Source organism: Zonotrichia leucophrys, chromosome 23, assembly GCF_028769735.1.
Source record: "Zonotrichia leucophrys gambelii isolate GWCS_2022_RI chromosome 23, RI_Zleu_2.0, whole genome shotgun sequence".
Classification (NCBI taxonomy): domain Eukaryota; kingdom Metazoa; phylum Chordata; class Aves; order Passeriformes; family Passerellidae; genus Zonotrichia; species Zonotrichia leucophrys.
Genome location: NC_088192.1, coordinates 294,469 through 316,507, shown reverse-complemented (window position 1 = coordinate 316,507; position 22,039 = coordinate 294,469). Strand labels below are relative to the sequence as shown.

General features: G+C 65.6%; 3 protein-coding genes across 4 annotated transcripts; 2 read left to right on the top strand and 1 right to left on the bottom strand.

The window, feature by feature from the left end:
* Nucleotides 1–877: 877 nt before the first annotated feature.
* TMEM222 (transmembrane protein 222) lies at nt 878–7,658 on the top strand. The gene is made up of 6 exons (XM_064731344.1): nt 878–1,007; nt 2,469–2,553; nt 3,176–3,207; nt 4,158–4,254; nt 4,526–4,656; nt 5,535–7,658. Exons 1-6 carry the CDS (start codon nt 892–894, stop codon nt 5,620–5,622), a joined length of 549 nt encoding a protein of 182 aa, XP_064587414.1. The 5' UTR covers nt 878–891; the 3' UTR covers nt 5,623–7,658.
* Nucleotides 7,659–12,251: 4,593 nt separating this feature from the next.
* On the top strand, nt 12,252–16,076 carry SYTL1 (synaptotagmin like 1). The gene is made up of 14 exons (XM_064731342.1): nt 12,252–12,475; nt 12,787–12,932; nt 13,011–13,110; nt 13,463–13,502; nt 13,717–13,807; nt 13,954–14,045; nt 14,280–14,399; nt 14,485–14,651; nt 14,727–14,829; nt 14,925–15,086; nt 15,153–15,231; nt 15,343–15,442; nt 15,514–15,719; nt 15,825–16,076. The coding sequence occupies exons 1-14, from the start codon at nt 12,297–12,299 to the stop codon at nt 15,962–15,964; spliced, it is 1,725 nt and encodes a 574-aa protein (XP_064587412.1). The 5' UTR covers nt 12,252–12,296; the 3' UTR covers nt 15,965–16,076.
* A 581-nt stretch (nt 16,077–16,657) lies between these two features.
* CD164L2 (CD164 molecule like 2) lies at nt 16,658–21,618 on the bottom strand. Of its 2 annotated transcripts, none has more exons than XM_064731347.1 (6): nt 21,435–21,618; nt 19,875–19,976; nt 19,412–19,489; nt 19,180–19,245; nt 18,430–18,595; nt 16,658–17,072 (listed from the first exon to the last, which is right to left on the bottom strand). In XM_064731347.1, the coding sequence occupies exons 1-6, from the start codon at nt 21,517–21,519 to the stop codon at nt 17,066–17,068; spliced, it is 504 nt and encodes a 167-aa protein (XP_064587417.1). In that variant the 5' UTR covers nt 21,520–21,618; the 3' UTR covers nt 16,658–17,065. The 2 variants fall into 2 exon arrangements, with proteins under 2 accessions (XP_064587417.1, XP_064587415.1); XM_064731345.1 differs by lacking the exon at nt 16,658–17,072 and adding an exon at nt 17,263–17,942.
* Nucleotides 21,619–22,039: the final 421 nt, after the last annotated feature.

Here is a 22,039-nt window from a genome sequence, read left to right as displayed (position 1 = left end):
AAGCAGGGAGAAGCCTTTGGTGAAGGACAGAAATGTTGGTAAAAGGGGGAGCTCTGAGTTTGTGATGAGTGTTGGGAACGGCGTTTGTCAGTCCCCAAACCCCCTCGGCTCAGCGCTGCCTTTGTGCCACATGCAGGAAGGGGTTCTTGGTTTTATTTATATTTATTTTAAAAATTTATTTCTTTCTTAGGAGTGTTTGTTTTTTTGCCAAGCCCTGGCAGAGCAGTGATCCCACAGCTGCCCTGGCTGTGCTGTGAGGGGGAATGAGCGGCTCCAAGGAGAACGGGGAGGGAGGCAGAGCCTCTGCTGAGCCCGGGGCAGGACAGACCAAACCGGGCCGGGCTGGGTGTTGTGGTGGGTGGGAATCTGGAATAAACACATTTCTCCTGTACTTTAGCTTCCCAATAAAGCGATTGTTATTTTCCCAACCCGCTGCTTTCCCTCTGCTGTTGCTGCTCTGGCAGTTCCTCCCCCGTCCCGGAGGCTCCGTGGCATGATGATTTCGGATTATTTTGGATAATTTCGGATTATTTCTGATGATTTCTGCCCCTGCGCTCCCCTCGAGGCTTTAGGAGGCTCCCCCAGCTCCCGGCCCTGGGGCCAGCCCGGCGGGTCCGGGGTGTGGGGACCGGGATGGGGGTCCCGGCCCGGACCTGGGCTCTGGTCCTGGGGCTGCGGCCCCGGTCCGGGTCCCGTTCCCGGTCCTGCGCCGTTCCCGGCCCTGTCCTGTTCCCATTCCCGGCCCTGTCCCGTTCCCGGTTTGGGCCCTGTCCTGGTCCCATTCCTGTTCCCATCCCCGTTCCCGTTCCGGGCCCGGGCCCGCTCCCGGTTCCCGGTGGCCGGAAGCGCGCGGGCCCGCCGGAAGTGACGCGCTGCGGGCGCGCCCCGGGCATGGCGGCGGCGGAGCCCGGGATGAAGCAGTTCAATGGCGGCGGCGGCGCCGCGCCGGACGCGGAGCGCGGCCGCTTCCCGCACTGCGTGGTGTGGACCCCGATCCCCGTGCTGACGTGAGCGAGCCGCCGGGGCCGCACCGGGGCCGGGCCCGGACGGGACCCCCGCGCTCCCCGGGGCCTCCCCTCGCCTGTCCCGGGAGCCCCGCGCTTCCCCCGAGCCCCTCCCGGGCCCTTCTCCCGGGTTCCCCCCTGCCCCTCCCGGGTCCCGCTGCCCCTCCCGGGTCCCGCCTGCCGTCCCGGGGCGCTCGGCTGCCGCGGGGCCCCGGCCCGGGACGCGCTCGTTCCGCGGGAGCGGGGCAAGGCCCGGTGCCGAACGGGCCAGTCCCTGCGGGAGCGGAGCGAGCCGGGAACGTGGGAAGCGCTTTAGGAGCGCGGGGATCTGAGAGCAGCCCGTGCCCCGGGGAGTCTCGGTGCGTTCCTTCGCATCTCCGGGACCGGCTGTGCCTTCCCGGCCGAGCGTGGGCAGGCTCCATCCAGGGAGGGCTCGGAGCTCCGCTCCGGCCGTGAGAACGCGGGGAGCTGTGGCTCCGGGGGCTGTCCGGGCACAGCCAGGTGTGTTTTTCCACCTGCTCTTCCCCCGGGCTCCCGTCAGGTGATGTTTGCCCAGCCGGGCTCCCAGGCGGGTACAAGATGTGGGGCGGGGTGTGCCGGGATCGGGAACGGCCCGGGGAGAGGCTGCACGTCCCCTCCTGCCGTCTCTTTTATCCCTTTTATCTCTTTTCTTTTTTGATTGCTTAAAACTTTCATCTCAGCCTTTCCCTGGAGGATTTTCCAGAGCTTTTTTAACATTCCTAACCGCAGCTGAAGGGAGCTGCCAGAGCCACTGAGGCCCTCAGGGAGGGAGAAGAGGGGAATCGGGGAGATCACCAAAGCTGAGGGTGCTGGAGCAGGTGGGAGAGGGCTGGAACAGGACCTGGAGTACAGTGATGGAAGAGGCTGGCATGTAGGTGTGGTGAGGGAAGGGGTTTGGGATGTAGATCTGGTGATGGAAGAAGGTTGGAATACAGTTCTGAGGGAAAGGGAAAGGGTTTGGGATGTAGATCTGGTGAGGGCAGGGGGTTGGGATATTGGTGTGCTGCTGCCTGGGGCTGTAAGCACCCATCAGGGAGAAACACTGGGATCTCTTAGAGGAGGGAATGCCCTTCCTGGAGCCAGGAACTCTGTCTGGAGAGCTCGGATCTGGGTTGCTGTGGAAAGCTGCAGCGCGATGGGAAGGTGGGCAGGGCGACCTGGTTTTTGGTTGCTGGAGTGGAAAGTCCGGTTTGTGCGCAGGCAGTCCCTGCAGGATCTGATCTTTGTGCTTGGCTGCACAGAGGGGTTTGTGCGGCTCTGGGCTCGCCCTGCCCTGCCTGCCCTGGTGTGTGGAGTGGGTGCTCCCTCCCAGCCTCCTGCCGCGGGGCTGCGGCTGCTCCTTGGTGTTCTCCCTGTGCCTGCTCCCTGCCAGCCCTTGCCTGGCCCCGCTGCCGTGCTGGGAGCAGGGCCAGCTGTCCCCTGACGTGTCCCTGTCCCTCGCAGGTGGCTGTTCCCCATCATTGGCCACATGGGCATCTGCACCTCGGCCGGCGTCATCCGCGACTTCGCGGGGCCCTACTTCGTGTCTGTGAGTACCCCTGCATGCCCTGCCTGCTCCTGCTCCTGCTCAAATCACACTGCAGGGCCCTCCCAGCGTCTGGGCTCCTTCCTGCTGCTCCACTGGGGCTCATCTGGGAGTCTGATAAATAATGGCTGCTTTGGTCAGGAGAAGGGGAAAAAATTTCGTGTTCCAGTCTCTAAATTGGGAGTTCAGGAGTTAAATTCTCTTAATTCTGAGCAGCAGAAGTGCCTTCAGCTGCCTCAGCATGGCTGTTTCTGTCGTGCTGCTCAGCATCAGGTGTGTGCCAGGCTCTGTGTCCAGTGGATTCTGAAAGTAAAGACAGTTTTAATTTGGGATAATTAATGCTCCTAATAGACTGGGACATTTGTAGCCAAGAGTTAACAAAATATTAACACACTAAAATAAAAGGGAGGGGAGCAAGGCACTTGCAGATCACTGATGTCACTGAGTGTGGGGTGTAAATGTGCCCAGAGCAGGAGTATGGGAACAGGGGAATCCTAACCCAGGCACCCCAGGATTGGTGTGGGGGCAGTTGGATTGCTCAGCCAGCCTGTGGGACCTCCTGCACCAGCCATGCCCTGAGCATTGCCTTCAGCCTCCTGAGACAGCTCTCCTTTTGCTTCTGCAGGAAGACAACATGGCGTTTGGGAAACCTGTGAAGTAAGTGCTGTGTTTGTGTTAACCTGAGCAGCTGCCCTGCAGCTCCTGGGGACTGGCGAGCTGTGACATTGCTTTTCCTGGTGCTCACCTGCCCTCCTTCACCTTGGTGGCCGCTGCGTCTCTGCTTTTCAGGAAACCACATGAAATTAAATCTTTTTAGCAGCATGACAGCAACGTGGTGGTGTTAATAACCAGAGCTGTGTGGAGCCTTTTTTAGAGAAAAGGGAAAGAAAAGGCTAAACTGTTCTAGGATGATGTTAACAAGTGTTCTGTAAACACTGCCTGGCTGTGCTGGTGAGCTGAGGGCTCTCCCATCCTGCCAGTGCTGGCTTTGTGTCTCCCAGGTCAGGTTTGTGCTCACAGTGGCTGAGGAGTTCCTTTGGGATGTGGGAGCAGCTCAGGGCTGCCCCCTGAGCTCTGTGATTTCTGTCTGGGGTGCTCAGCAGCCTTTCTGCTGCCCCTGCTTGTAGGGAGATAGAATAGAAGAAAATAAAGATAGTGTAGAAAGTAATCTCACCATTAAGGGGTTGCAGCTGGGCCAATTATCAAAGATTAGGAGCAGGCCTGACTTTACCAGGCCACAGCTGTAATCAGTGAGAAGGAGATGCTATAAAAGAGTGGGGTGGTGTTGAGAAGGAGTTGGAGTCAGTGGTTGCTTTGTGAAGAAGGGTCAGTGCTCTGAGGAGCTGCCCACCAGAAACACCAAGGAGGTTTGGAACCTTTGCAATAAGGAGACAGCAGCGTGAAGCCCCTGTGATAGGATGACAACAAGAGCTGGGCTCCCTGCATTTCAGAGGCACTGCGTTTGCCCAAGCCCTTTAGGAGTGTGCAGGGCCAGGGGTTGGTCTCTGATCCTCGTGGCTCCTTTGAGGCTGTGATTCACCAAGGAGCAAGCACTGGGGGGGTGCAGCAGTAGAACCATGCCAAGGAAGCTGTTCTCACCCTGCCAGGTACTGGAAGCTGGATCCCAGCAAGGTTTATGCCACTGGTCCCAACGCGTGGGACACGGCCGTGCACGACGCCTCCGAGGAGTACAAGCACCGCATGGTACAGCCCCTGTCCAGGCTGGGAGGAGGGAGGGAGGGTCCCCAGGGGCTTCAGGGATTCCCAGAGATGCTCTGGACACCCCTCCCTGGCAGTGTTCAAGGCCAGGTTGGAGCAAGGAGCTTCCAAGTCCATCCACCCCAAACCATTCCATGTCTCTGCAGGGGCTGGAAGGGATCCCTCCCCTCCCCAGTGCTTGGCTCCTTGCCACGGGGGTGAGACCTGGACTGGGAAACCTCAGGGACAGGATTTCTAATCCCTTTTTGTGTTCCAGCACAACCTCTGCTGTGACAACTGCCATTCCCACGTGGCCCTGGCCTTAAACTTGATGAGATACGATAACAGCACCTCCTGGAACATGGTGAAACTGTGCTTCTTCACACTCCTCTATGGGAAATACGTCAGGTGAGCTGAGGGACAGCCTGGATTTGGCAGCAGAAGGGGCTCTTTGCTTCTCCTGAGCCCTCTGAGGCATCACCTGACCCATGGAGAAGGGAGAAACATCCCCCCAAGCCGTGGGTGTGTTGCTGTGGGTGGTGCTGTCACTGCCTGTGCTCAGCAGGAGAAGCAGGAGTGCTTGCTGGGTTGCACTAGATGCTGCTCCCAAAATCCTGTTCCTGGCTGCTGGTTCGGAGGGCCTGGAATTTGGGAAATGCTGGCTAAAGCAAATCTCACCCTGTGTTGTCTTCTGGCTGGGGTAGGTCAGAACAGAAGGTCACAGGATGGCTTCTCTCCAAGGATTACTGGTTTCCCTCCCCTCTCTTGAGTCTTGTTTACATAAAAACTGGTCTGATTTCCAGCTGCTCTGGAGCTTCCCACTGCACTGGGGAGGGAAACCCCGAGCTTTCCTTAAGGAAAGGCTCCTGAAGCTCCACTTCTGTGGGGTCTTCCCTGTCCTGGAGGAGCTGCTTTACCTGCTGTTGGGCAAGGATAGCTCCAGCTGTCTTGGTTAAATCCACCAGGAATAACAAGCCCTGTGGTAATGGGGTTTCATTTTTTGTGGCCTCCTGCCACCATTCCTGTCTGTGCAGGGGTGAAATGGGCTTGTCTTTCACTTAATTTAAGCTGGAAGGAGACTCCAGCCTGTTGTTAGTGATATGTTTATTGTGGTCCTGACTGAGTGTCAGTTTTTAACACCAAATTTCCAGGCTGGGGTGTGTGGCAGTGCCAGCAGCAGGTAACAGTCAGGCATCTGTCTCCCTCTGATTTCTGTAGTTGTTCTCCCATCCTTTTATCTCTGCTGGTTTCTCACATTTAACCCTTGCCTCCTTTCCCTCCTGCAGCATAGGGGGGTTTGTGAAGACCTGGCTGCCCTTTGTGCTGTTCCTGGGGGTGATTGTGACCGTGGTTCTCACCCTGCACCTGCGGTGATGGCAGCCCTGACCCCCCGTTCCTGAGCACACAAAGGAAGAAACTGTGACTGATCCAGCAGGATGGAGGCCTGGGGCTCTGGGAGCCTTTTCCAGGGAAGGTGGCAGCCCCACTCCATCGTGACAGCTCATCTTCGTCTCCTGGAGCTGGCTTCTTTTCCTCCTGTTTCTGTTCTCTCGATGGTGTCTCCCCGTGTCAGGGGTCTGGAAGCTTCTGCCCTCTCCCTCTCTGCAGCTGGGGAGGTGGGAGTGGGACCAGGGAAGGAGAGGGGTGGGCACCTTGCTTTCAGTGCCAAGAAAAGCCTCAGGGCAGGCTCTGCCTCCTGCAGATGCACCCTGGGAGGGTCTCTCTGATCCCCTGCTTTCCTCCCCCTCCTCACCAGATGCTTCCTCAGTTCCTGGGTCTGCAGTTGGGAGTTGCTGTTTTCCCTGTGGCACAGCTCTGCAGCAGCGCACATTCCAGAGGGGAGGTGTGGGGTGCCCAGCACTCAGGGATGGCCCCAGCAGTGAGGTGAGGTGGGGCCCTGCTGAGGGATGCCCCATGGCAGGGCAGCTCCCCTGGCCCTGCTGGTGAGCCTGGACAGGCAGGAGAGCTGAAGGGCTGCCTGGGAACAGCTCGTGGCAGGGTGCACCCCTCAGGAGCCTGCTGCAGCTTGGGGAGGCAGCCCTTGGTCCCTTTCAGCTTGTGCCAGAGAAAACATCACTCCCCTGCTTCTCCTTGGGCTCTCTGCTGCTGAATCTGGCGCTGCAATCCTCACAAGCACTCGTTTCCCTTTGATCCCCGAGCTCCCAGCAGGCAGCAGCTGGGGCAGGGAGCTGAGCCTGGGGCTGGAGGAGCTCTGTGGGAGCAGCACCTGAGCCTGGAGCTGCCTGGCTGGGCAGCAGCAAACTGGGGCAGAGGCTTCTCCTGGCTGGTGGCTGGGGAATGGTTCAGGGAGCTTTGGGGAGCACAGCTGGGCACGGGGGCTGTGCAGGGATTGGTGTGGGGAGCACAGCTTGGACAGGATGGGCTATGGGGGGCTGTCCCTGAGTGCCAGGCAGGAAGGGAGTTTGGATGTGCCCTGGAACCCCTTGTGCAGCTGGGTCTGCTCTGCAGGTGCTGGTTTTGGAGGGCTCTGAGCCAGGGCAGTTTTAAGGCCAGCCTGTCATGTGCAGCTGAGCAGGTCCCTGCTGGCTGCAGAGGGGCAGAAAGCTTTTCCCTCACACCTTTACCCCAGTACCTGAGGGTTCCAAGGAATGCATTTCAGGGAGTGCTTGTGGCCAGCAGGAAAGCTTTCCTGGGGTCCCTGCCGTGGCTGCAGCTTCCTCTGGCTGCAGAGCCCACTCACTCACTGTCAGCCCGCTGGTTCTCAGACCCCTCCCCATGTGCCATTCCCCGACTCCTCCAGCCTTGTGGGAGGGTTGGAGCCTCCTCAAGCTCGTTTCTGTGCTTTTCCCTTTTCCTCGGTCACTTTTAAACCACCCCTCACACCTCCTGCTCATTACTGTCCCTCTGTCACCCCGTCGTGGCCTTGCCCCCCAGCCTGGAGCTGCTCTGTGCAGTCCCTCCCTTCCCCTCCGTGCTCGGAGCAGGGATGGAGGCGCTGGGGCACTGAAATCCCGATCAGAGAGAATGGGGATGAAAGCACGGAGCGCTCAGGGAGCGCTGCCCAGGGCTGGGAGAGGGCAGAGCTTTCCCTTGTGCTGATTTCAGAGCGATTCCTTGGAGTGCCGGCCCCGGGGCCGGAGCCACCCTCAGCAATAACCCCGAGCCCTCCCGTCCGTGTTTTATCCACGAGCTCTGCGAGAATTGCCAAAGCTGAGACTTGGGGGTGTCGGGGGGCCCCTGGAGTTCCAAAACCCCACTGTGAAATTCCCTCTCGTTTGCTCCCGACGCTTTTTACCAGAGCGGAGTTTGGAATGGCGAGGGCGAGCCCCCATCCCTCATCCTTTGTTCCCTTCATCTCTGCGGGGCGCTGGATTTCTTTGTAAATATTTAAACTCTGCTTCTGTGGTTTCATAATCCCGACGGCAGGGAAATAAACTGATTTCTGTGGATATCTCCCAGTGCTGCATCTCCTCCCAGCCCTCAGCCGAGAGTGGGGTTGGGACTGGGGTCTCCCTGCCCCACCGAGCCCTGGCCCCTCTCCTGCCCAAAGGATCCTGGAGCTCCCACACTTTTGGCTTTGTGAGCTCGCCCTTTTCCCTGCCCCAGGGAAACCTCCCGACCCTGCTGCTGGGAGGGAGCTTTGGGGCAGGAGAATTCCCATCCCTGCAGTTCCTGGGGTTCAGTGCAGGGGCAGGGGCAGCCAAGTGTTCTGGGGTGGGAGATGCTTTTTTCCGAGGCTGATTCCCTTCAGCTGTGAACAGCCTCCCTTTTGTCTGTCCTTTTTTCTGGAGGCTCTGCTTTCCCAGCTCCTTCCCCTTCCCAGGGGAGCGGACGCCTGGCCTGGCCCTGGGGCTGCCAGGAGCAAAGAGCCAGGCTCATTTTCCCCTCTCCCAGCAGGGTCTGCTGCCTGAGCTGAGCAGGGGGAGCTGTGCCTGCTGACTGCAGATGCAGCCGCTGATTTTCTGTTCCATCTGATATCCAGGGGCTGGAGCTGTGCGCAGGGAGTACATCAGCCTTAAAATTGGGTTGTGTCCGAGGCCAGGGGATTTCATGGCGCAGCCATTTCATGGAGAACCACCTGGATCTCCTGCTCAGCCCTGCAGGCAGCGAGCCCAGCTCCTGCGGGCTGGCAGGCGGCTCCCAGGGCTTTATCCCCTCGCAGCTGTCGCTGGGAGGTGAGGTGAGGCTGCAAAGCCCCCGGGACCGCCTCCCGAGCCTGGCAGGATTGTCCGGGCAAGCTCGGGGGCTCTGCGGGATGTGTGGGATGAGCTGTGGGGTTCAGGGCGCTGGAGGGGGGGAGCAGCCGGGCCGGGTGTGCCCCTCTCGGGTGCCTTGGGCAGGAGGTGCTGTGCCAGCCCTGCTCCCAGCGCGGCCCCGGGAGCCGGGAACGCTGCGGGATGGATGGAACGGCAGATCCTCCACTGCCGCGTGGCCTGAGCGGGGTCACTGCATCCATCCACCCATCCACCCATCCACCCATCCATCCATCCATCCACCCATCCACCCATCCACCCATCCACCCATCCACCCATCCATCCATCCATCCACCCACCCATCCATCCACCCACCCATCCACCCATCCATCCATCCACCCATCCATCCATCCCCCATCCATCCACCCATCCATCCACCCATCCATCCATCCATCCATCCATCCATCCATCCATCCATCCATCCATCCATCCATCCATCCATCCATCCATCCATCCATCCATCCATCCATCCATCCATCCATCCATCCATCCATCCATCCATCCATCCATCCATCCATCCCGTGTGTGGCACCATTCCAGGCAGTGCCGAGCGCCACATCACCGGGCCTGGCAGGGCAGAGGGCACGGGAGGCTGAGGTCCCAGCAGAGGGGATCTGGGGCTGGGTGTGCCCATCCCTTTGGGGACACGCATGGCAGTGTCCAAGCTGGGGTGCTGTGCTGCAAGGGCTTCCCCACCACCCCAAAATCCACTGCTGGGGCTCCACCCGTGCTCCAGCCCCTCCTCCTGCCTCAGTTTCCCCGCAGGAGAACCAGACTTGCCTGAACCTCCCAGACCTGAGGAGCAGGTCCTGGAGGGGAGGAGGGCTGGGAGCAGGCTGGGACTCGCCCTGGCCAGGCTCAGCACCCAGGTGAGACACAACCTGCCCCTGTCCTGTGCCTGTGCCCATGAGCTGCCTGCAAGGAAAACCATCCCCGAGGGCTGGCCTGGCACCTGGCTCGGGTGTGCCAGGGTGTCACTGGGTGTCACCGGTTGGTGCAGCTCCGTCCCCAGCACCCGAGGCTGTGGCTGAGACCCAGCGCCCTCTCTGCACCCCTGGCTCAGCAGGGATGGGGTGGGACACACTGCAGGACGTGTCCTGCTTCTCCTCACACCCTTCTCCATCCCAAAACCGCTCCTCACTGTGGGTGCTGCAGAGCAAAGGGCCCAGGGTGCCCAGCAAGGGCTTGGTGCCCGCCTGGGGTCACCCAGAGCTGAGCCCTGAGGGGACTCAGGTGTCCCCACACCCCTGTCCCTCTGCAGGGCCTGGCTGCATTCCCAGGACACCTCTGGCACTGGGGGGATCCCCCTCCTCCTCTGGGACCCCCCAGAGCTGAGCAGCAGCGCCCTGCAAGGGGACGGGGAGGGAGGGGAGTGGCCCACAGAGGGACAGACACACGAAGCCACTGCTGAAGTCTCATTTCCTGAGACACCAGGCTAAAAATAATCCCCTTTTCTTGCGGTCCTGTGCTCATGAACTGCTGCCATCTCACATCAGAGCTGGGGGGAGCCTGTCCCCCACCCCCAGCCAGCTGCTCTCCCTGTGGCATGGAGGGAAACTGAGGCACAGGTCACGCTGTGGTGATCCTGCCCGGGGTTTATCCCTGCTGGGCACTGCTGGGCCCATCCTGCATGGTCCTGGCTGCTCAGGACCCCTGGCATTCAGAGCAGGATGGAGGTGGTGTGTTAGTGCAATCCAACAGTGGTGGGGCTGGATGTATCGGTGGGACAGGCAATGTGGGGCTGGGGGAGCCGTGGGGTGGGGTGGGATGGGGGGAACCACGGTTTGGGGAGGGGCCTGGGGCTGTCCCATGGGCTGGGAATGCACTATGGGATGGGGGCACCCTGGGGATGGGGTCCTGCAAAGCCCCTGGGGCTCCACACTGGGCTGTGGGGTGGGGGCTGCAGGTGTGCTGCAGGTGTGCTGCAGGTGTGCTGCTCCCCCACCCCAGCACAGACCAGTCCCCCAGTTCCCCCAGGCGCTCTCCTGGGAACCCCAGAGCCACATCCTGCCCCCAGCCCCCGTGTGGCCCCAGGGTGGGACATCTCCCACCCCCTCCCCTTTTCCACACCCTGGAGTCTCCCCCCGGCTCGGGTCCCCCGTCCCGGGCTCATCCCCGCCGCGCCGCCCCTTGGCGGGCGCTGCCGCCGCCCAGTTCAGCCCAGTTCAGCCCAGCTGAGCCCCGTCCCGCCGCGCTGCCGGCTGCAGTCGCTGCCTCGGTGCCGTCGGGTGCGGAGGCGCTCCAGGGCTGCGCTGGAGTCACCGGGCACGGCCGGGCCGGGGCAGCGCCGGGGGCACGGAGAGCGCACCTGGGCAGGTGAGGGGGGCGCGGGGCTGAGCGGGGCCCGGGGGGCTCTGGGGGGGCTCTGGGGGCCGGTCCCGCTGCTCTGGCCCCGCTCGGGGCTGCGCCCCCTCCTCCCTGTGCCCGGTGAGCAGCTTGGGCAGGGGGCGCCGCTTTGAGGGGTGGCATTCCTTGTCCCCGCGCTGTGACACGGAGCTGGGGCTGACCCGAGCCCTCCGAAATGGGGCCCTGGTGCCGGGAGGAGCCGAGGGGGGCTCCGGGCAGCCCTGGGACCCGCCTGGGGGCTGGGGGCTCACCCGGGAGGGGCTGGCCGTGGGAGCGCTCTGGGGAGGGGGCCTGGGGGGCGTTCCACGCCGTCTGCAGCCCCCCTCCATCTTGTGGGGCTGCCTGCAGTGAGAAAAGGGGGGCGGGCAGGCCCCGGCTGGGGCTCGCTGGGGAGGCTGAACTGGTTTGACTGGTGCGGGGCGGGGGCCGCTGCCAGCACCCCCCGGGGGCTCCGCTGCTCCTGCACGGCTCGGTCTGGGACCCCGAGGGAGCGGGGCACGCAGCGGCCCCGGCTCAGGGTTAGGTGACATTTTTAGGTGGCGGCTCTGTTCCGGGGTGGGGGAACCCCCCCGTGCGCCGGCGGTAAACAGGATACGAGCGGCTGCGGCGGGGAGACAGCGACAGCATCGCCCCCGCCCCGGGAGAGACGGTTCGTGCCCCCTGAAACCCTTCCTGACCCGGGCAGGGCCGGTTCGTGTCCTGAAACCACTCCCGATCCCGCGGAGAGCCGGTTAGTGGCCCCGGGACCCCTCCCAGAGCCATGTCGGGGCCGGTGTCTGAGATCCCAGGGGCACCTGTGGGGCAGGGAAGGGACCCTCGAGGGGCAGGGGACAGGCTGGGACAGGGCCACCCGTGGGGCGGGGTCACCTTTGGGGCTGGGCCAGGGCCGCTGCTGGAGGGGGGACACGGCAGCGCTCGGCTCTGTGGGTGCCCAGGAACCCGGGGCGTGCCCGGGGTGTGCCCGGGGGGTTCAGGCTGCTCCTGCCCCACGGCTGCCGCAATTTCCTGCCCTCGGTAACTCCAGGCAGCGCTTTCCCAACGCCGGGGACAGGAAGGGCCGCGGTGAGGCAGCGCCGGGCATGGGGCAAGACCCTCTGGAGATGCGATGGGCTGAGCGCGGCCTCAGCCTGGCGCGGCTCGGCCCGTGGCAGGGACAGCCGAGCCCCTTCTGCCATCTGTCCGTGTGCCCTGGCAGCCGGCGAATCCCTGGGAAAGCGGCAGGGGCAGAGCCAGCCCTGAGCAAACACGCTGGGCAAACAGCGGCCGCGGGCAGGGCCGGGCTGGCACGGAGCCGGCAGCGGGAGGAGCGGCCCGGTGTGCCCGGGCTGCCCGTGCTCTTTACCGGACACTCCCGGCACCGGCCCGGTGTCCCCGTTCGTGGCCGGGGGTGTTCAGGGGGTGCGGGCTGAGCTCGCCCTCCTGTCCCTTGTCCTTGCAGCGGGATGAGCGGGGGGGATCCCCCCCAGCGGCCCCCATCTCCCTCTCCCGATGCTGGCGTCGCTGGTGCACGCCCGTTGCGCTGAGCCGCCCCTGTCCCCGCCGCCCCGCATGGCGCTGCAGCCCGAGGAGCTGGACCTGAGCTTCCTGACGGAGGAGGAGCGCAGCTGCATCGCCCGCGTCCTGCAGCGGGACTGGCAGCTCCGCCGGCGGGAGGAGGGCCGCGTCAGGTGGGCGGGGGTCGGGGTCACCCCTGGGGACAGCGGGCAGCCCCCAGCAGCAGCTCCCTGGGGTCTGAGAGGGTTCCCCGTTCCCAGAGCAGCCAGGCCGAGGGTCCCCTGCCCACCCGGGGATGGGGTCACCCCTGAGCTCAGGGTTTGTCACACCAGCACCGGGGGTCCCACAGGCCCTGGGGAGGGGTCCTGCTGTCCCCCAGGCCCTGCTGGGGCGGCTTCATCCACAGGGGAGGCTCTGGGGCGGTGGCACAGGGGCCGATGGCAGTGCCAGCCTGACGGTCCCAGTGTCCCCTCCCGCCCACCAGCAAACTCCGCAAGTCGGTGTCGGACCCGGCGCGGCTGCGGAGCCTCACCGGGGACTGGTTCAGCGATGCCCGCGCCCAGCGCCACCAGCACCCGCTGGGCTCCGACCTGGTCCGGGCCTCCATCCGCCGCAGGAGGCGGCCCCGGGGTACGCGAGGGGCGCGGGGGGCACCGGCACAGGGGAGGGGGGACAGGGCTCGGCCCGCTGAGCTCCCGGTGTCCCCAGGAACGGAGGAGCTGGAGCGCGGCCCCAGCCTGGAGGCCATCGATGAGCCGCTGGCAGAGGAGAGGGAGGATGAGGATGGTGCCTTGGAGACAGACGAGAGGTGAGGAAGGAAGGAAGGGCATCATCACCCCGCGGGTGCCCCAGGGCTGGTGGCACCTCACTGGTGCCCACTGGGGCTGGCACGAGGGGGCAGAACCCCCGGTGGAGGGGACGGTGCAGTCAGGGCTGGTGTCTGCCCCTGTGTCCACCACTGTCCCCCACCGTCCCAGCATCTGTGTCCACCATCCCACTGTCTTTCTGTCCCTCTGTCCATCTGTCCCTTGTCCCAGTGTCTCCCACTGTCCTGGTGTCTGTCTGTCCACCATCCCGGTGTCCCTCTGTCCATCTGTCCCAGTGTCCTCCCACTGTCTGTCCACCATCCAGGCCAAACTAACGGTGGTCTCTTCCCGCAGTTCCCCCCCCGAGGAGGTGCAGGAGGCCACGGAGCCCCAGGTGGGTCCCTGCTGGGGGGCTGAGCAGTGGGGTTCACCCTGCAGCACCCCCAGTGCCATCCCAGGGTAGTGCTGCACTTGGAGTGATGGGAAATGTCCCACAAAACGTCCTGCGGGTGTCCCTTGGGTCATCCCTCGTCCAGGAACACAGAGGGGAGGCCTGGGCTGGGGGATGAGGGGGTGCCCGGGGCCCCCTCTGACCCTTTCCCTCTCAGCCCAGCCCCCCCGGCCCGGCTGTGGAGGGGACCCCGGGGTCACAGCCCGTGCTGCAGGGTGACATCCCCGCGAGGGAGCCGGACAGCCCAGGTGAGTGGGGCGGGGTCGGTGCTGGGGGGGCTGGAGGGCCCCAGCCCCGCAGGGACCCCCCCCGGCCCCCCCAAACTGCGGCCCTGCAGGGATCTCCCTCCTGTCACCCTGCCCCTTGGACCCCCGCCCACCCCTTGTCCTTGCAGGTGACACGGGGGGTCCCTCCCTGGGCTCGAGCAGCACCGAGGAGGAGGAGGAGGAGCCGGACTCGGCACAGAGCAGCCACAGCGCTGGGCAGGTGGGATGGGCTGGGGGGGCTGCATGGAACTGGGGGGGCTGTATGGGACTGGGCGGCTGGAGAGGGTCGTAAGGAGTTTTGAAGGGGTTGTGTGGGGTTTTGGGGGTCTGGGAGCACTGGACAAAGCCAGCACAGCATGGGCTGCACCCAGGCACCAGGCCCTGCTGGGAGCTGGCTGTCCTCAGTGGGTCTGGGGGCCCAAGGGGGGGTGCCGACCCCTCTTTGCACTTCCAGAGACCAGAGACCCCCCAGAGGGATCAGACACCCCCAGACCCACTGCACCCACAGAACGGCCTCACGCCCCCGAGGCTGCTGAGCACCAGCTCGTCCGTGTCCAGCCTCAGCTCCTCCACGGTACTGGGATGGGGCTGGGGCTGGGGTTTGGGCTGGGCAGGGCGGGCAGGGGTCACCTCCCCATCGCCCCTCACTCTTTCCCCAGCTGAGCGGGAGCCTGATGAGCCTGTACAGCGAGGGGGAGCTGGGCCGGGTGCCCGTGCGGGGCTGCGTGCAGTTCTCCCTGCGCTACCAGGCGGCCGAGAAGGAGCTGCAGGTGCACGTCCTGCGCTGCCGCCAGCTGGCCGAGGCCAAGAAGCAGCGCTCGGACCCGTGAGTGCCCCCGCCCCGCGGCGCTGCCCAGGGAGCCCCCGGCCCCAGCGCCCCCAGCCCCTTTCTCGGCCCCAGGTACATCAAGACCTACCTGCTGCCCGACAAGTCCAACCGCAGCAAGCGCAAAACCGCCGTGAGGAAGAGGAGCTTGGACCCCGTCTTCAACGAGACCCTCAAGGTTCCTGACCCTCCTTGGGGTGGGCTGGGGGGTCCCCAGGCTCAGACTGGGTGGGTGGGGATGGGCAATCTCACCCTGTGTGCCCTCCCCGCCAGTACAAGCTGGAGAAGAGGGACCTGCAGGGCCGGACCCTGAACCTGTCCGTGTGGCACCACGACAGCCTGGGCAGGAACCTCTTCCTGGGCGAGGTGGAGGTGGCGCTGGGCACCTGGGACTGGGCCAACACGCGGCCCGAGTGGTTCAGCCTGCAGCCACGGGTGAGCTGCCCCCCTCCCGAGCCCCCGTGGGTGCAGTGCCCCCATAACCCCCCCTGTGCTCCCCAGATGCCCATCCCCTCGGACGGGCTGCCCAGCCGTGGCAGCCTCAACCTGGCACTCAAGTTCATCCCCGCTGGCTCCGAAGGTGAGAGGGGCCTGTGGGCAGCCGGGGGGTGGCATGGCATGGCATGGCACGCCATGGCACGGCACGCCATGGCATGGCACAGCACGGTGCCCCTGACCCCTCTGCCCCCAGGAGCAGGGATGCCGCCCACAGGCGAGCTGCACATCTGGGTGAAGGATGCTCAGGGCCTCATCCCACTGCAGAGCGGCACCGTGGACGCCTTCGTGCAGTGGTAGGGTGGGGGTGACACCGGGGACACCCGAGGGGCGGCTGGGGCGCCCCCTGACCCCCGTGTCCCCCCAGCTACGTGCTGCCCGACGACAGCAAGGCCAGCCGGCAGAAGACGCGGGTGGTGAAGCGCAGCCTGAACCCCCTCTTCAACCACACCATGGTGTACGACGGCTTCCAGGCCAGGGACCTGGCCGAGGCCTGCGCCGAGTTCACCCTCTGGCACCACGAGGCCTTCTCCAAACGGCAGCTGGGCGGCATCCGCCTCAGCCTGGGCACCGGTGAGAGCAGGGGCTGTCCCCAGGCTGTCCCCAGGCTGTCCCCAGCCCCTGGGGTGTCCCCAGTTTGTCCCCAGCCCCGGCGCTGACGGGCTCCTCTCCCCGCAGGCAGCAGCTACGGGCTGCCCGTGGGCTGGATGGACTCCACGGCCGAGGAGCAGAGCGTGTGGCAGCAGCTGCTGCAGCAGCCGGGGCGCTGGGTGGAGGCGCTGCTGCCCCTGCGCACCGACCTGGTGCCCCGGGGGTAGCCCCCAGACCCACGGAGCGGCCGGGCCATGGGACTGTGGGGTCTGGGCGGGCTGGGGTCTGTGCCCTCCCTCAGCAGCAACGAAGGGGCACCAGAGGGCACAGCTGGCGGCTTTGTATTGCTGTGGGCACATCTGGCGGCCGTTCATTGCCCTGGCCACCATCCCCTGCCTTCTCCCTCTGCCGTGGGGCTGGAGCTGCTGTGCCCCACTGCTCCCGGTGTGGGGCTGCAGGGGTCTGTATGGGGTTTTGGGCACCTGGGGGGACTGGAGTCACACACTCATCCTCACAGAACAAAACCCCTCTCCCAAACTTCTCCCCATCCCTAGGGTACTTTAACCCTTTAGTCCACTGCCGAAGCATAACTAATTTCCTCAACGGAGGAGAAAACTTTGCCTCTCACCTCATTGACCTTTCCTTCCATGCCCGTCCTTCCAGCCCCTGGGTATGGGGGGCCCTGCTCTGCCAGGGGGGCCCTGCTCTGCCAGGGTGCCCCATTTCTTACTGGGGTGCCCCACACCGGGCTGCCCTGTCCCCTGGGACCCCACACTGGTTCCCAGTCACTGGGGGGACTGGAGTCACTTGGGCCCACCCCCAAATCCCACCCTGTGGCAGAGCAGCCAAATCCCCAAAGGGGTTTTTGCTGCCCCAGGACTGCTGGGGCTGCGGGGTGACAATGACATGGACACCAGAAATTACAGGAAAATCCTTTATTGGTTTCTGTGCCCCTCTTCCAGCTCGGGCTGTGCCCAGTGTGGGGCTGGGGTCCCAAAGGGTCCCCCAGTGCCCCCCATGGCCGTGTCCCCTGGTCCCTGCGTGCCCTGGCAAGCACAGGGTGGGGGCCCAAGGAGGGATTCAGGGCTGGAGGGGCCCCCGGCCCAGCAGCACCCCTGGGAGCAGCCGGGGGGGCCCAGACCCCCGGAGCACCCCCAGGCACCGTGCAGGGGGGTCGGGGGGCGCCTGTCCCACCCCGGGCTCCTGGCCTTGCATAGTCGTGGTGGGGGGCTGTGCGGGGTTGCAGCCCCCTGGCCGCGGGCAGGGGGACACCAGCGGTGGCCTCTTCACTGGGGGGGCCAGGACAGCGACCCCCAGCCCGGAGGGGCTCAGATCCTGGGGGTTGGACAGAGAGGAGAGGTAGCAGGAAAGGGGCTCCACCCGGGGGTCCCAGCCCCTCACAGCCCCAGGGGGGGTTTGGGGTCTCCCAGGGCCCACCCACACCATAGGAGAGGGTTGGACTGCACTGGAGGGAGGGGGGGTCCCCTGTACCCCTCCCCACCACAGGAACCCCGGACACAGCACAGACACCACCTGGCAGAGTTTAATGGGGCAGCCCGAGCTACAGTGTCACCCCACAGCACACGGCACGCACCCCCTCCCCAAAACAGCACACAGAGAGACGGTGGGGGAGAGGGACCCCCGAGCCCCCCCGAGCACACAGAGGCACAGCAAAGCACACAGCAAGGCCCTGGCTCGGCTCCCCTGGCGGGCACGGGGGATCAGGGCAGGGGTGGGAGCTCCGGCCAGAATCCTGCAGGGAGAAGCACCCGGGAGCCCCGAGGGGACGAGGGGACCCCCCAGCCCCATGAGCCTCGAGGCTGAGGGGAGGCAGTGGGGCAGGGGGCGCTGAGGGTGGGAGAGGCTGCTGGGGCCAGACTGGGAGCCCTGCAGTTCCCGTGCTGTCAGGGAGGCTCAGGGTGGGTCTGGGGGCACTGGGGACTCCTCACCCCGGGCAGAAGGGGCTCTATGGGGCTGCCCCCCGAGGGGCTCCATGCCACAAAGGGGGCCAGGGGGGACCCCCTTCCCTTCCCTCCCTAACAACCGACAGGAAACAGCAAAACCAGTTGGGAAACGCCGTCATGCAAACCAGCAGGGAGGGCCCCGTCCCCCGTGCCCGGGGAGGGCGAGGCAGGGGTGAAGCTCTGGGGATGATGGGGTGGGGGCACCCCCTCCCCTCTGCCCAGCACCTACTGGTTGTCCTCTCTGCAGCGTGGAAGGAAAGAGAGGGGGCACGGCCCCACATCAGACACAGCGACCCTGGGACGAGGGGACAGCACCGAGACCCCATGGCAATGCCCAGGGACACATCTGGGACCCCCTGGCAGCTCCAGGGACACCTCTGGGACCCTCCCACCCCTGGGGGCTCAGAGCCAGGACCCAGACAGACCGACAGGCAGAGGGGGCAGGACAGCCGGACAAGGGGACAGACAGGGGGCTGTGAACCCCTCCATCTCCCAAATCATCCCCTGCAGCATGGGGCCAGACTGGCACAAAGAGCCACGGGACAGTGGGGACATAGCACGGTGAGGACACAGGACTGGGGACACAGCCCATGGGGACACAGGACAATGGGACACACAGCTGAGGACACGGGACACTCCCCAGGTGACCCAGTCCTGGCTGTAGGGGGGGCTTGGCCCGGGTCCCCTCCCTCCCTCCCGGATCCCAGGGATGCTCGGGGAGCCCTTACAGCGTTTGGTAGGTGCTGTCCTTGGACTTGATGAACTTGAAGAGGAAGAAGGCCACGGCCTGCAGGCACAGCACCAGCACCATGCCCCCGATGAAGCTGGCCGTGTCGAAGCCGGGCGCGTGGAACTCGGGGCTGCCTGTCAGCGGGGCACTCGTGGTGGTGGTCCCTGGTGCCAGGGGAAACGGGGGTTTGGGCAGCCGTGGGGGCTGCTGGCGCCCCTGACACCAGAGAGGGGATTTGGGGTCCTGGGGACACTGTGGCTGCCCAGGGAGGGATGGCACCTTGGGGCTGGGGTGTCCCCACCAATCCGAGGCTTCTGGGATGGGCTCAGCCCCGTGCCAGAGCAGCTGGAGCTGCAGGAAAGGAGCCAGCAGCAAGAAGATCCCAGCGGATCTATAATTCATCAGGCTCCAGGCTCTGGTTTCCTGCTGTGCTCTCCAGTTCCCCCTTACTGGAAGAGGCTCCTGCTCCACTCCCAGCCAGGCTGGAGCTGCAATTCCCAGCAAGGTTGGGGTCAGGGCTTGTTCCTGGAGGGCTGATGGGTGCCGTGAGTGCAGAGAGAGGGGACAGGGACAGGGCTGTGACAGGGACATGGGGACATCCCTTGGCCCAACACCGAGTCAGCTCCGCTCATCCCTCCCAAAGGGATGGGAGCTAGAGAGGGAAGAGCCTTGCTGGGACAAGTGCCTGGTGCCTGGGGCACCCAGGACCCCATCCCACGGCCTCCCACCCCTCCCCAGAGCCACTCACTTGTGGGGTGTGTCACCGGCTCCTTGCTATGGGACCGCGGAGGCTCCTCCGTGTGGGACTTCAGTGCTGGAGAAGGCAGGGGTCAAGCGGTGTCAGGGGACATTGCCACACAGCCCTGCAGCCATCCCCTCCTTCCCACGGTGGGATTTCACCCCCATGGCCCCCGCAGCAGCAGCAGCAGCAGCTCTGTCCCCAGGTTCAGAGGGTCTGGGGGCTTTGGGCTGGGGGTTACCTCGGCACAGGGCGCTGCTGTTGTAGAGAGCACAGGTCCCCTGCACTGCTGAGCCTCTCTGCACGCAGCTCCCTGCTCCTGGGGAAAGGAGCAGAGTTTTCAGGGATCCCACACCGGGGCAGCCAGCCCTGCCCAGGCCAGGGCTGCCCAGGCACCTGAGGGGTTGGGAGGAGGGGGTTTCATTCCTGGGGTGGGCATCCCCCTGGGGGTCTGGGACTGGGGGCTCAGAGCCCCAGGCAGGGCCTTGGGAGCAGCTGAGATGGGGAAAGAGCTGGGATGGGCACCCAAGGGTGCTGGGAGCCGCCACCCTGGGCACTGGGGCTGGGGAGGGCTGGTGGGAGCCCCTCTCTGTGCCCACCCAGCCGGGCCCCTCACCTGGCTCCTTGGGGGTCCCCAGCCCCTCATTGGCTCCCTGGGGATCCCCAGCCCCTCAGTGGCTCCCCGGGGGTCCCCAGCCCCTCACCTGGCTCCTCGGGGGTCCCGCAGCCCGCCCAGACGCAGCCGGTGCCGTTGTGGGGGTGCACAGCCGTGCACAGCTCGCAGGAGCTCAGCTGGCCACACTCTCCTGCCAAAGCCGGGGAGAGGCCGTGAGGGCAGCGCCAGCACCCACCCTGCGGCCCTGGGGAGGGGGCTGCACCCCCAGCCCCAATCTGATGGGGCAGCAGGAGCGAGGAGGGCACATCCCATAGCGCCGAACCCGTCCCCATGGGGTGTTGGTGGGATCACCAGCCCTCCAGCGAGGGGACAGGCACAGCTGCAGCTCCCACCCAGCTCCCACAGGGCCCCCCGTCACCCACAGCGCAGGAAACTCCCCCGGCATGGGGATCTGGGGTCCTTGGTGGAGGTTGGAGCGAGAGCAGCAGCAGCTCCAGCCCGGCCGGGGTTACCCGGGCAGCGTCCCCGCTCTGCCCGCCCCGGCCATCCCGCGGGACCCCGTTCCCGGCCCGGTGAGTCACCGGTGTGTGCGGAGCCGCTCTTCCCCCACCCGCTCATCATTAATTTACAGCGCTGGCTGCGCAGGGAGGCTGCGGGAGCCCTGCCCGCACCGCGGCCCGCGCTCCCATCCCGGCAACGGGACCGGGGCCGCTCCCCACGCCGGGGTGCCCCAGGCTCGCAGGGCAAACCCTCCGGGCAGGGCTCGCAGGGCAAACCCTCCGGGCAGGGCTCTCCGGAGCGGGCACGGGGAATGGAGGGGCACAGGACACCCCACCTACAGCGCTTCCCTTTGGGGCCACCGCTGCAGCCCCCCAGCTTTTAGGGCTCCCCAAAGCCCTGCGCGGCTGGCAGGAAAGCCCCTTCCCTTCCTTGCCAGGGAAAGCCGAGGGGGCGCAGGGCAGGAAGCGGAGATGCTGCGGCCCCATTGCCATGGCTACGGGAGGGGGGTGGGCACGCCGCTGGCCCCCCCTCCGGCATTCGGAGAGCTGCCGGGAGCCAATGGGAAAGTAGGACTTTGTTCGCAAGGCTTTGGGCAGGTTTATAATTTATTTTTATCGCGGCAGGCGCAGGAACAGACGTGTGAGCGCAGCGCTGTCAGCTCCCGCTCCCGCCGCCAGGTGTGGGGAGAGAGGGAGGGAGGGGGCGGCCCAGGGCACCCCCCGCTCCCAGGGGCGCTCCGGGAACACGCGTGGGACAGGCCAGGGTGGAAACGTCTCCCTGCACAGCCGGGGATGGGAGCGGGGAGCAGGAGGAAGCCCGGGGTTTGCATAATTAATGCCCGGAGTTGCAGCGCCTCGGGAAGGAGGGGACGGCTCCGCTCCCCCCTCCCCGCCACGAGGTCCGCACACTTTTTGGGGAGGACTGGGGCCCTGCTCGCCGCCCACCCCGCGCGCCCCCCTGGCCCTCGGGGGTCCCAGCCCGGAGCACCGATGGGAGCGGGGCTGGGGTCGCGCTCCCCCAAACCGAGCTCGGGCGACCGAGTCCCGTGGGGGCGAGAGAACCCCTGGGACAAACCAACCCCCACAGAAAAGTTGGGCTGCCCCGGAGCTGCCGAGGCCCGCGCTCCCCTCCCCGGCCCCGGCCGTACCTGCGCGGGTGGGAGCGGGTCCGTGCGCGCACAGCAGCGCGCACAGGAGCGCGCAGCGCAGCGCCGCGGGGCCCGGCGGGGCCATGGCCCGGCCCGGCTCGGCTCGGCCCGGCGCGGCACGGTCCCGGCGGATCTCCCGGGAGAGCGGAGCGCAGCAGATGCGCGCCCGCGGGAGGCGGCCCCGGCGGCGGCGGGGGAGGGGGGGCGGCCCCGCCTCGGCCCGCCCCGCTCCGCCCCGGCGGGCCCGGCCCGGGCTGGGGGGGCTCTCACGGGGTGCGAACCGCCCGTGGCACCCACCGAGCCCCCACCGAGCCACCGAGCACCCGCCCATGGGCGCGGGAGAGCCGGGGCTGCGCGGACTGCGCACCTCTACACTCTGTGCACACCTGTGACACAACCTGTACACACCTGTACCCCCTGTGCACACCTGTACACACTGTGCACACCTGTACACACCTGTACACACCTATACCCCCGTGCACACCTGTACACACTGTGTACACTGCACACACACCGCACACCTGCCCATCCTGCACGCCCTGTACACACCTGCCCGCTCCGTGCGCCTGCAGCCGGCCTGTGCCCAGCGCCCCGCACACCCCGCA